General features: G+C 43.2%; 1 protein-coding gene across 2 annotated transcripts; it reads right to left on the reverse strand.

Annotated features, from left to right (window-relative positions):
- Nucleotides 1–968: 968 nt before the first annotated feature.
- On the reverse strand, nucleotides 969–11576 carry KCTD21 (potassium channel tetramerization domain containing 21). Of its 2 annotated transcripts, none has more exons than XM_053970428.1 (2): nucleotides 11552–11576; nucleotides 969–3575 (listed from the first exon to the last, which is right to left on the reverse strand). In XM_053970428.1, the coding sequence occupies exon 2, from the start codon at nucleotides 3543–3545 to the stop codon at nucleotides 2763–2765; it is 783 nt and encodes a 260-aa protein (XP_053826403.1). In that variant the 5' UTR covers nucleotides 3546–3575; nucleotides 11552–11576; the 3' UTR covers nucleotides 969–2762. The 2 variants fall into 2 exon arrangements, with proteins under 2 accessions (XP_053826403.1, XP_053826404.1); XM_053970429.1 differs by lacking the exon at nucleotides 11552–11576 and adding an exon at nucleotides 9392–9446.
- Nucleotides 11577–11607: the final 31 nt, after the last annotated feature.

Here is an 11607-nt window from a genome sequence, read left to right on the forward strand (position 1 = left end):
GAGTTTGAAATAGCAGCTGCATTTGTAGAACATATGTTTGACTGTAATCACAAGTGATTCATTTACCGCCCTTTTCCAATATAAATAGTACCTCACGCTTAAGGATGTTTATTATGCTTAGCAAGTTTGAGGTACATCAGGTTTTTCTGTTCCTTCCAAAGCATGGCTTCACTCATGTCTTTGCACTGGAAATTTTGCATCTATCTATATAAAAGAGAGATATTTTGCATCTCACTCTCTGTTAATAAATGACAGAGATCTGGGGCCAGCTATACCTTTTACTGACTTAATTGCATGAGCACAAATAAATGTGTATTCGATTTGTTCATCTTCTGCATAACAGACTGATGGGTTAAAGCACTCCAGGTGAAGATCTGAGTCCACTTCTTTTACAAACTCCTCTTATTTGCCTTTCTCAAAAAAAAAAAAAAAAAAAAAGCAGTAATGATACAACTCTCCCATGGAATATTTTACTTTGCTGAAACAGAATGGAGCAGTACTGATGCACAGCTCTAAAGGGTGTAGGTCAGGCTTTCCCCCCTCCACCCTTCCAAATGAGATCTAAGCCCACTCCTCTTACCTTTGGATAAACTCAAGGTGACAGGAAACAAATTCCTACTGGTAATATTTTTGTCATGACATACAAGAGCTCTGGTTACAGTTAATTTAAAATCTACTCTCAAGGGTGTGGGTTGAAAAGAAATACCATCAACAGTCCCCAAAATCTCTGTTATCATAAATTCAGCAACAACATATTGTTTCAAGTCACAGATTTGATGAAAGAGGCTTCATTTTACAGATCATATTTGTATTACCAGCACAGATCATCCCTATCAATGTCCAGCTGACTGGCCAGCTTGTGCTTTGTAATTTGGGACTGGGATGGGAAAAAAAAAAAAAAAAAAGAGTTCTTCCTAATGCAACTAAATAAAGAAGAACATGGTGACTCAAACTGGAATTTGGTCACAAAATTCTGTTTACAATCCTATAAATACACAAAATTTGCCACATTTAGTGGTTCTGGGGGCTTCAAGCCCAATCAGTGCCTTCTGACAACATGGTCCCACGTATATCATGCTGGTTTAGCACCAAGTCAGACAAAGGGCAGTGGTTTGTAACAACTGCAGAATGTGCATTTTACCTGTGAGCATGCTGATTTGTGTTGTTCATGCAGCCACAGTTTGGGACAGTAAAAATATATTGATCACACTGTTTTTTTACAAGAAAAAAAGCTTCTTTATGCTTGTTCACAGGTCAGCTTCATGTAACGACAAAGTAGTTACTTTGGGAAACAAGAACGTGTGCTTTATTGAGCTTTGCAGCCCTGTGCTAGAAAACTTTGGAAGCACTAAACCTCTAAATGCAAAACTTAGTTATTGTATTTTCCCTTCTATCTCATTAAAGATACCTGAAAATGTTCCAGAGGGCCTCTCATGCACTCATAGCAATGTGGTTAGGGAAATACAGTTAAGATGCTTTGAAACATAATTAGCTGAGAAAGAACCATCTTGAATGTGGCACAAATGATGTTTAGAGACAACATGCAGCTAGTGAGTTATGATCTTCATTACAGTACAGATCAGGTGTGTAGGGAAGAGTTTGACCTCTGGTTCCCCACTGCTTTCCCTCTGGCAAGCTGACACTGAAGCCAAGCAAGCAGGTAAAATTCTTTTAGTGACCCGACCATTTCACACAGATATTAGACATTAAAAGGCTCAATGAACCAGGATAGGAAAAACGACCCTCTGTTTTTGCAATGAAAAATACTAGGTGTAACCTGGTGAGAATGTTGTCTTTTCAAATTAAATCCATCCTACCCAGACAGCATCCCATGCATTTCAGGCACTGCTGAAGGGAGATATGCCCAAAAGAGGCTCAAATGTTTAGAAGATATCTGGCGGCATCTGACCCAAAATCTGTCTTCACTTTAGAAAGTTTCAGCAGCATCCTCCAGACAAATATTAACATTTCAAGAGAAAGAAAAGGACTACTTGTCTCAGATGCCTTTGGAATGTAAAAGTAAAGATTTAACCTTCTTGGTTTGTAATAACACCATTCTGTCTTCTACAGCTTCCTTGCCAGTCACATTATTCCAACACAGCTTCCCTGAAAGCACAATAAAGCAGGGGCTTCCTCACAGGGTTCAGAAAAAAACCCAAGCCAACTTCACAGAAATCCTTTGTTGAACCCAAAGAGATGGGATCCCTTACTCATTTGCAACTCGTACCATCCTTTACAGCTGTCTTGAGTGCATGTGGGAAGGCTTCTCCTCTGCAGATCCAAAGCTTCTTGAATGCTCTGCACGGGTGATACAGCAAGGCATGGCAAATGTGCTCCTAGGGCTGTCTGCTGCACTGCAGCTCCATGGTATCTTTCACTGCATCCATTCTCCAGATACATTCCAAACCATGGTTACTGAACTCTCGCATCCCCTGGCATTGCGGGTTAAGGATCACCCATTTTCTAACTGGAAAACGTAGAGATGGCAGAAGTTAAGTAATTTTCCCCAGAATTATACAGCAGGTCAGAGGCAGAGGCAGAGACAGAGCCAGTCCTTAATTCAGGCGCTAGACAATATTGCTTCTGTCTGGAATATGGACACATTCTGGAAGGTCGTATTGGTAAGTACATTAAAGGAAAATCATCCCCTTGTTAGTGACTCTTAATCCAGATAATCATGATTCTGAATTAGGCTGTAAGTGTGTTTTAAAGGGAAACACTTAACCTGTGTTATCTCCATGCTAGCACCACAACAGCCATTCCTACTTGTACCGAATTAGGCGAATAATCTTATTATTCATGAAATCTGAAGTATGTGGATGAGCAGAATCTATGCAGAAACCATCACTCATGGCTATTTTCAGCACTTCTTCCACAAACACCTGGAAACTATTGATTTGCTTATTATCTGGCACCACCCAGAGTCTCTTCAAGTTCTGCTTGGTGTACTCCTCTTCGGGAAGGCCTTCCACACTTGCAACCCAATCTAAGGTCAAGTGGTTGGGGTCCTGCAGGTAACTGGATATTGAGGAAAGGTTTCCATTGAAACAGTAGTACAGTTTGGAACCAAGAAGCTTCAGGAACAGGCACGATGTGGAGAAGATATGAGCACTGAACACTTCCATGTTGGAGGAAGACAGGCTGTAAATCTGGGGTGCTTCTCGGACAGTGAAGTGAACAGTCTGGGTCTTCTGATCGAGGGTGATGTTAAGCATGGCGTTTTTCTCTGCTTTAGAAAGCTCTACCTCCTTCTCCTGCAAGGCCTCAATCAGAGGCTGAATTTGATAAAAATCTACTTCTCGCCGCAGTAAGCCCATTTCCTGAAAATCTTCGGGAAGGTCCAAGTGAGAAGTTCGCAAAAAGTTCAGGATATAGCGGAAGATTTTGCCATCTCTGTCAATAAAGCAGTTGCCTTGGCTGTCCTTCTTGGTTGGGATCTTCCCACTAAACATGGCCCCCAGCATGGAGTCTGGAAAGCTAGTCAGAGTGGACAGAGAGGTGGTATAGAGTTTTCCTCCAACATTGAGCGTGATCGGTTCCGACATGATGGAAAAGTCACGGTGCTGGGACTAATTCTAAAAAAAACAAATTAAAAAAAAAAATCCAATACCACACATTTAGTTGCATTAATCTTTTTGAAAGGTTAAACGAAAGAGATAAATAGTACTAAATATATAAGGGTAACCATGTGGCAAGAATTCACCATAGAAATTAGAAGTGAGGAATTATTTTTTGAGGTTGTATCTTGAGAACAAGCATAAGGATGTTTTTTCTCCTAACAGATTTGAAGAGGACTTTGTTTAATTCAGTTTAGTGCCAGAAATCACGAGTCTTCCAAACCTTTACGATTATGGTAAAAGTGAATCTCTCCCATCAATACCTACAACGAGGGCTGACTTCAAAGTAGTGTTCTGGGCTTGTACGACCTCATTTCCCTCACAAACAGAGAATTTAGAGGGTGCAAAGAAGGAACGGACAAGAACTTGGCACAACCCAACATCTTCCATAGTGTTTGAGGCTATGACTAAAGTAACAAAGCAGTTCAGCAGAATCCCCTGATGTATGTCTGAGTGCAATCAGCATAGCAGGGAGCCAGACAGCAGTTGCTGCTGTAAGCACACGACAGTCTGTGGTTCCTTTCATTAAAAAAAACACCAGACTTTCTCCTTCCATTGTGCTTTACCCTAGAAAACATTTTGTAATTATTTGGGGCCATATTCCAGTTGACATTGTTTCCATGCCGAGCCTCTGCCGTCAGCTGACATGAACTAAGGATGGGATTTTAAGGTGCAATTAAACTGTAGGAAGGGCATGCATGACCTCCCCTTGCCCTCCACCATACTATCTTCCTCTGTTATGCTACCTCTGGCACTCATCTGATCCCACAGTGAATCAGTTTAGGGAGAAAACACATTTCTATTCAGCATGCTTTGCTGTATGTTGTAAATGGACCAATGCCAGAGCTGGGGCAAGGAAAAAGAAAGGACCTGTGCAGCTGTCTCCATTGCAGTTCAGCTCAGCTGTCTTGTGCAGGTGGGCCATTATTCCTGCTACTTGAGGACCTGCAAACCTGTTTTTCCTTGTTTGCTGAATCTAAATCAATCAACAGTTCAGCAGGAAACCCACCAGTGTTTGCTTACAGAGGCAGGAGGTAGCTCTTGCTGTAGTAAATGCAGCCATTCAACAGAAAGCTTCCAAACAGCTCCCTTAAAATTGAACTTAAGTGCAGGCATTTTCCTAACTAGTAACGGAATAATCATAGACACTACCCACTATTATCAGCTCTGGAGTCACAGCAAAATGCAGATAGGGAGAAGGTCATCTGTGCTGGAATATCAATTCTTTCATGGCTACTAAAACCCAGATAATAGTGCTAATGGCATTCTGAAACAAATACATCTCTAGACAGCAGCACATTTAGCTAAGAAAAACTGGCCCAACCTAGGGCAGATAATTAACAAAGGTCAAAGGAGAGCCTGTCTTTAAGTTGTTGGTTAAGACTGACATTCAACTTTGTTCTTTAGCCCTTAGCACACAGCCTACATCCCACTGGACAGTAATGGAAAGATGCAGATCTCTAAATCTAGAGTGCTTTCCCTGTGAATCCCTTAGTCCCATGCATCCAGCAAAACTGGCAAATAAAGATGCATGTGTAGGCCAACACAACAACACATGCATTGATGACCACAGACCATCCTTGTGACTAACCTCTGCCAAATATACTCCAGAAAAAAACCTATCTGTTCCAGTGCTAAACTCCCCTTGGAAATGTAGTCTCAGTGTACTTTCCACTCTCGAAGACTTCAACCCAATTTAGAGTCAAGACCTGTTTAAACCTGATCATGTGGAGGCTTCAACTGATCTAATTCTGTAGCACGAGTGGCTGCCATGGATTTTTCCCCTAAGGGCTTGCAATATGTTTGCAAAAGCATAGCTACAAGAACAATAGGGCATTCACAAAAGCAGCCTAAAATGGATTTTACTTTTTTCATATTTAATCAAACAGAAGCTTTCCCATACCTCCCTACAAATAACACAGACTGTAGAAGCAGGACTGATACTGACTCCAAAAGTCATGTTCATTGCTTCCCACCTCTGCTGCCCTTCAAGCTTCTGTAGACTAAACAACCTGTTCTCCCTTCACAGGTGAAGCTTTCAGATTTTTGAGCCCACGCCTGCTTATTTACACCATGAGAGTTTTTCCTCAAGCTGTCTGCCAGACTTAGTCAAACACAGAGCAAGATGTTTCCTTTGATGTGTCTGTGACAAGGCTTCACTTGGCAGAGCTCATGGTCAAGAGTCACAATGCAAAGACCACCAAGCAGCACAAAGATACAGATCTTAATTTCAAACTCATTGCCCAGACACATACCCTGGACAGCCCATTCTGCTTATGGCTATTCTGCATTCTAAAGACCCATACAGACTGGATTTCACCCTCCCAGGACACCAGCCTGCTCTGATTTTGAACCTGCCCATTACCTCTGCACTAGATTAAATTTTAAACATTTAATGAGGCAAATATATTGCCCATGAAGGCTGGAGGATAACTATTCCTCAGCTGTCATTCCTAATTGTCTTCTTTTGCCTAATTCATCCCATTTCTTAGAGGTTTATATCCTCACAGTGTGAAGATGAATCAGATAGTCTGGGAACCTCAGAAGAACCAAAAATGTGAGCACAAATGAGCATGAATGTCTACTGGATTTATAATCAACCTGGACTTAATGCATTGACCAACCAACATATTTGGGAGTAGCTGGGGAAAGTCAGTCTTCGCTGCTTTTTTTCCTAAACACTTGTTTATGAAAAACTGTTTTTCATAAACCTGCAAAAATTGAAATGAAATGGGTTGTAAGTTTTCTCTCTTTAATCATTCAACCAGCATTTGCAACCCCTAGCATGGTTTTTCAAGCCTGAGTGCTTTGCTAATGCAATATAAAGGTTGTTGAAGAATACAGCATGAAAATCACTTCTTCGTGGTGAGATTTCCACAAAGAGGAGGTACCAAGAGTATCTGATCTTGGACATAGGAGGCTACTTGTCTAATGGAAGGTGTCCCTGCCCATGGGGGGCAGGAGGGGGTGGGTTGGAACTAAATGACCTTTAAGGTCCCTTCCAACCCAAACCATTCCATCATTGTATGATTCTATAACCTGCAGTCACCAAGGAGAAGTACAAATTGGGTTACGGATCTTGGAAGCAGAGAATTACAGTGAAGTATTTTGTGTAGCTCCTCCCCAAGTAGCATTTAAAATTCACTCAAATTAGGTTAGCTAGAGATCTAATTCGACAGCTGAAGATGCAAATTTGGCTGAAGAACACAAGATTTATTTTGTGTTTCTAAGAACAACCTGTATTTAAATACCTCTTTTAATATCTTGAAAGGGGGGAAAGGCTACATTTGATTTAAAGTCATGATCATACCACATGATGTAAATTGAGAGAAACCAGCAGTGCATGGTCAGCTTTATGAAAAAGTCAAACTCCTGAACCAAAGCTGCTGTCTCCGCATCTAAGCATTTCAACTGACCACAGCTTGTAAATTTTAACTTGGGTTTGACTCCTAGGAGCCTCCTCAACAGCTGCATAGAGAACATTTCTGTAATAACCCTCTACCCCATGAGTTTAGTTCAGCAAATAACTGGTTCGAAGCTGGGAGAATGATGGGAGTTGACACAGCTGGAAGGTATGCAAGTATGCAAAATGAGAAAAGCAAATTGTTTTCACTCATCAATGCCTTCACATATTTAGAACCATCATCATCATACCACTTTGTTTCATAATAATTTTGAATGTAGAACAGCTTTGGATAAGCTTATTTCCCCTCTCCTGTATTCATCACATTTAAGAGCACTTTAATTAGCTAATAAATAAAATTCTGTATACATAATTTAACCGAGTGCCTGTTTCACCCAACTTGGCAAAAACCCACAAGTGTACAGTAATCATCAAAACAAAAAAACCCCCACCAGTCATGATTTCCCAACATAAGTAAACTGTAAACAAATGGCACAAATATTGCTATGTTTTTAACTACTGAAAAACACATACAGCTGTAATCTATCCTTTCTAGCAAAAAGAATGCAGTTTAATAGAAAGTCTAAAGTTATAGATATGTTTATATGGTTGTCAAAAGATAACCATAGCTCTCTCTCTATATATACACACATATATATAAAGACAATTTTAAACAGGATTTTAATTGGGAAAAGAAATTTATTTCCAACATACATTTCACTTTAAAAATGTCAGGGAAGGAAAATGAATCAATCCTTCTGGATTTCAGAGGCAATGCCCAAGATGTGGATAACTGGCTGATCCTAGTGTCATCAGGGGATTTAATTAATGAGATTAATTAAACACAGAATGGCAAAGCAAGAGCAATCTGTAATTTGGTTGAAGAGGATCATGTTGAGTTAAGCTTTCCAAAGTCCACCTCACAGGCTGCTTAGGTCCTCTGAAGCCCTGACACATGGTACTAAAAGCATTAAAATTGTAGCATCCCCTGAAATATGAGTTAACATATGCTGTTACAGAAATAGTTTTTGCTGCAAGATGTAGCATTACATGGCCATTTACAAAGTCACTGTTTTTAATGGTTTTAATTTGATGGAATCACACAATTATAGAACGGCTTGGCTTGGAAGGGACCCAAAAAATTATCTTGTTCCAACCCACGCCCCATGGGCAGGGACACCTTTCAGTAGACGTGGCTGCTCAAAGTCCTATCCAACCTGGCCTTGAACACTTCCAGGGATGGGGCAGCCACAGATTCTCTGTGTAGCCTGTACCAGTGCCTCCTAACCTTATGTCAAATTATTGCACAGCTGGTTAATTTTATCATGTAGCCTTCAATAGCTCACATGTGAAATATCCCTTGACAACCAAAACTTGGAAAATCTGTATTTAAGACAGTGAAATATGTGCAGCTGCTGTAAGAAGTAGTTGAGGACTAACAATGAACCGCAAAATATACACACAGGAAAAAGAAAGAAAAAATAAAAAAAAGAAGACATGAATTATTTAGTTTGACGCAATGAATGATGCCTAAGTGGCAACAGAATTAAAGCAAGCCAGGGACCATTTCTGCTAAGCATCAGGAAGAGCAGCCAGACTAAAAACCTCTCTGGCTTTTGAGTATTGCCCAAGAGAGCTGGAGAAAGCCACATCAAGTAGATAAATGTAACAAGAGACAGATCAGGTAGTGCTTTATAGGAAGTAATTCTGCTTTGGGAGGGGCAGGATTGATTTCACCTCTAAAGGAAGTATGAAAAAGAAATAGCTGGGCACCTGTGTGGCTGCTGGAGACTTTAAATGAGATTCAGCAAGAGATGGTTGTTGCAGGATGGGGTTCCAGTCTGCTCCATTAGAGCATATTAACTGTGAACACATAATCAGGCAAAGATGCTCCTTCCTTTGTGAAGCTCATTCTGCTTTGGGTTTTGCCCACACCTGGCATGTAGCACTTTGCTCCACGGTGCCTTACTGAAATACACGTTTTGGTTTGAGGTAAAAATTCCAGTTTCTACATAACACCTGAGCCCTGAGAGAGCAAACAAACAAACAAACAAACAAACCCTCATAAAGTTGAGAACTCCAGACCTGGACACAGCCAAGCCCATGGCACTTGCTGCAACTCTACCTGCAGAACAGTTCTGTGCCTTGTCCCTTCTCAAGGGGACAACCTCGGGAAGAAATACAAACCCTACAAGCTCGTGTCTTTTTGTGTTATGGGGGCTGCAAACAAGGCACTTTGAAACCTAGAAGTCACCTCTTAAAAGAGAAGATAATAATAAACTAACTAAAGGGGGAGGGCAGAAACAACAAAGAAAATAATATTTAAGGGTTTAAAAAACCCCAACAAACCACACCTCAAATGACCACTTACCCAGATTTCAGCAGACAGTAGGCACCAACGAGAGCTGAGTTTAGGAAGAATTTTGGACAAAATCCTTTGCAGGGATGGACTCTCCCCCAGCCTTCATATAACCCTGATGCACATTTACTTAGCTCAGCTCATCCCTTATGATAGAAGGTTAAACATTTGCAATACAGTCTCTGCACCCTATATGCTCATTTATGGCAGTCTTAGAGAGGAAATCCCATGTTTTCCCATCGCTGCAGAACGGACCCACCTGATTTTGGACACTTAATATGAACCCCTCCAACTGAGCAGCACGTAAGAGGCTTAAATTCAGTCCGTGAAGCAGAGCATGGCGTGCCTGCCAGGAGCAATAGATCCCAAAATGAAGCGCCTGCAGGGCGGCACGGCAGCTTTTTGTTTCGGGACTACTGTGGTGCCTCTGGAAATTTCCAGCGGGCGTTTGGGGAAAGGCCGCTCACCCCGAGGCTGGCACGGGGGACGTGGTGACGAGCTCTGAGAGGGGACTCAAATTCCCAGCAGGCGTGAGGCAGGAAACGACGGGTCGCCCTTCCTTTCTCTTCTTGCAACAGAATTGCTATTGATCTGCCGGCGGCTACAATGCCGGGAGACAGACATACTGACTCTCCACCTTCGGAGCGCAGCTGCTTATCTGCCAGTTATTTATATTTAATTTATATTTAATTTCCTGCCCCTGCTTTGTTATGCACAGAAACGCCATTCTGCCAGTGAGCCGCAGGAGGGATGGGAAAGCGAGAACGGGAGTTTCGTTAACAGCCCTGGTCTGCTGTGGGTACGATAGTGTATGTTCATTCCTTTCCAAATCTGCACCTTCATGCCCTTGAGCATCTCCTGGGCTGCTTGCTTAGGGATGCAGCTGAATGCAGGAGGCTTCGCGTAGGCTCTCTGCAGATGCTGAATTTACGCAAAAAGAGAAGGGGCAGGGAGGCAGAGGTAGGGAAATAGAGCCGGTGCCCAGCTAGTAAAAGCAAGGAGCGGTATAAAGCTCCTGAGAGTAGAGGAACAAAAGCAGCAGCGCACAGCAGGGAGCAGGAGAACGAAAAGAAGGTTAAGTGCTGCCGAAGGAGAACGGCAGACGGCAAGATGGAGCGGGAAAGGGAGTGCAGAGCCACAGGGATATGGCTGCAGCCGGGTCTGGAGAATAAAAGCTCAAGTGCTGCAGTGCTCAGCGCTGTCCTGGTGACCTTCAACACCCGTAGGCTCAGTGGCTGCTGGCTGGGCAGTGCAGATGGTCAGGAGGGCACTGCCACCGCCTGCCAGAAAGGAGCCTGCCTGGGGTCTCAGGGCATCATTTTTCCTTCCAAGCTGATGGAATCCTTTGTACAGTCCAATAGAATATGCCAGTTCTGGCAGAAGTTTTCACTGAGTTTCAATGTCCTGTCCCAGCACCCATTTAAGTATCACTTGGCATGCCTGGAGTATCTTCCAGATACACTTTATTTCCTTCATGGACCACTTTATTTTGTCCCTGAACAACTTCACGGCACACGTGGTAGCCACCACCTGCTTGATGGACACACGAGGTGGTTCAATAATCCAGTTTCCACCTCATCTCCCACTGACACCAGTGTTTCCAGAGCATCCCTGCAATTAGAGGGCGGCTAATTCCAAGTACGGATGCTGTCGCACCACAGCAAAACCCACTCAGAAATCACGCTAACAAGGTAGGCATCACCCAAAATTAGACCCTCTGGAGGGCATATATCACGGCCATCACCCAGCTGGACCCAGCTGGCTGCATGTGCCGGGTGTGGGCATAAAGGGCTTGAATTCGCCGTGAATACTTGAATTTCGGAGATGTTTCATTGGAAGGGGGCAGGAGAATGTGCAAAGTTTGCAGAGTGGTTCTGAACCCGACCCTGTTACGGACAATCCTAGGTACGGCTCCTCCTGCATAGCCAGGCGCTCACAATACTGAATTAGCTTAAAATGCTAAAAAAATAACCCCAAATTCCCCTTCAGAAAATGCTCACCCGTCCTTCCCGCATCCCACAGCGGACCAGCTGCGCGGCTCCCGGCCGCCGGTCCCCGCTTTCTCCCTGTGCCTCAGTTTCCCCCCTCTCGGGGAATTCCGCTGGGGGTGCCCCCGGTCCTCCCCACGTCCCCCAGCCGGGCGGATCCCCCCCAGCACCGCCGGGGACCCACCTGCGCCCCCTCCAGCTGCCGAGCTCCACCGCTGCCCGAGAGGCGGAGGGAGGCGG

The sequence above is a fragment of the Vidua macroura genome, chromosome 2 (assembly GCF_024509145.1).
Source record: "Vidua macroura isolate BioBank_ID:100142 chromosome 2, ASM2450914v1, whole genome shotgun sequence".
In the NCBI taxonomy this organism is placed as follows: Eukaryota; Metazoa; Chordata; class Aves; order Passeriformes; family Viduidae; genus Vidua; species Vidua macroura.

What these genes read in the sequence shown, in the direction of transcription:
- KCTD21 (XM_053970428.1), bottom strand. Translation starts at nt 3,545, where the DNA reads ATGTCGGAACCGATCACGCTCAATGTTGGAGGAAAACTCTATACCACC.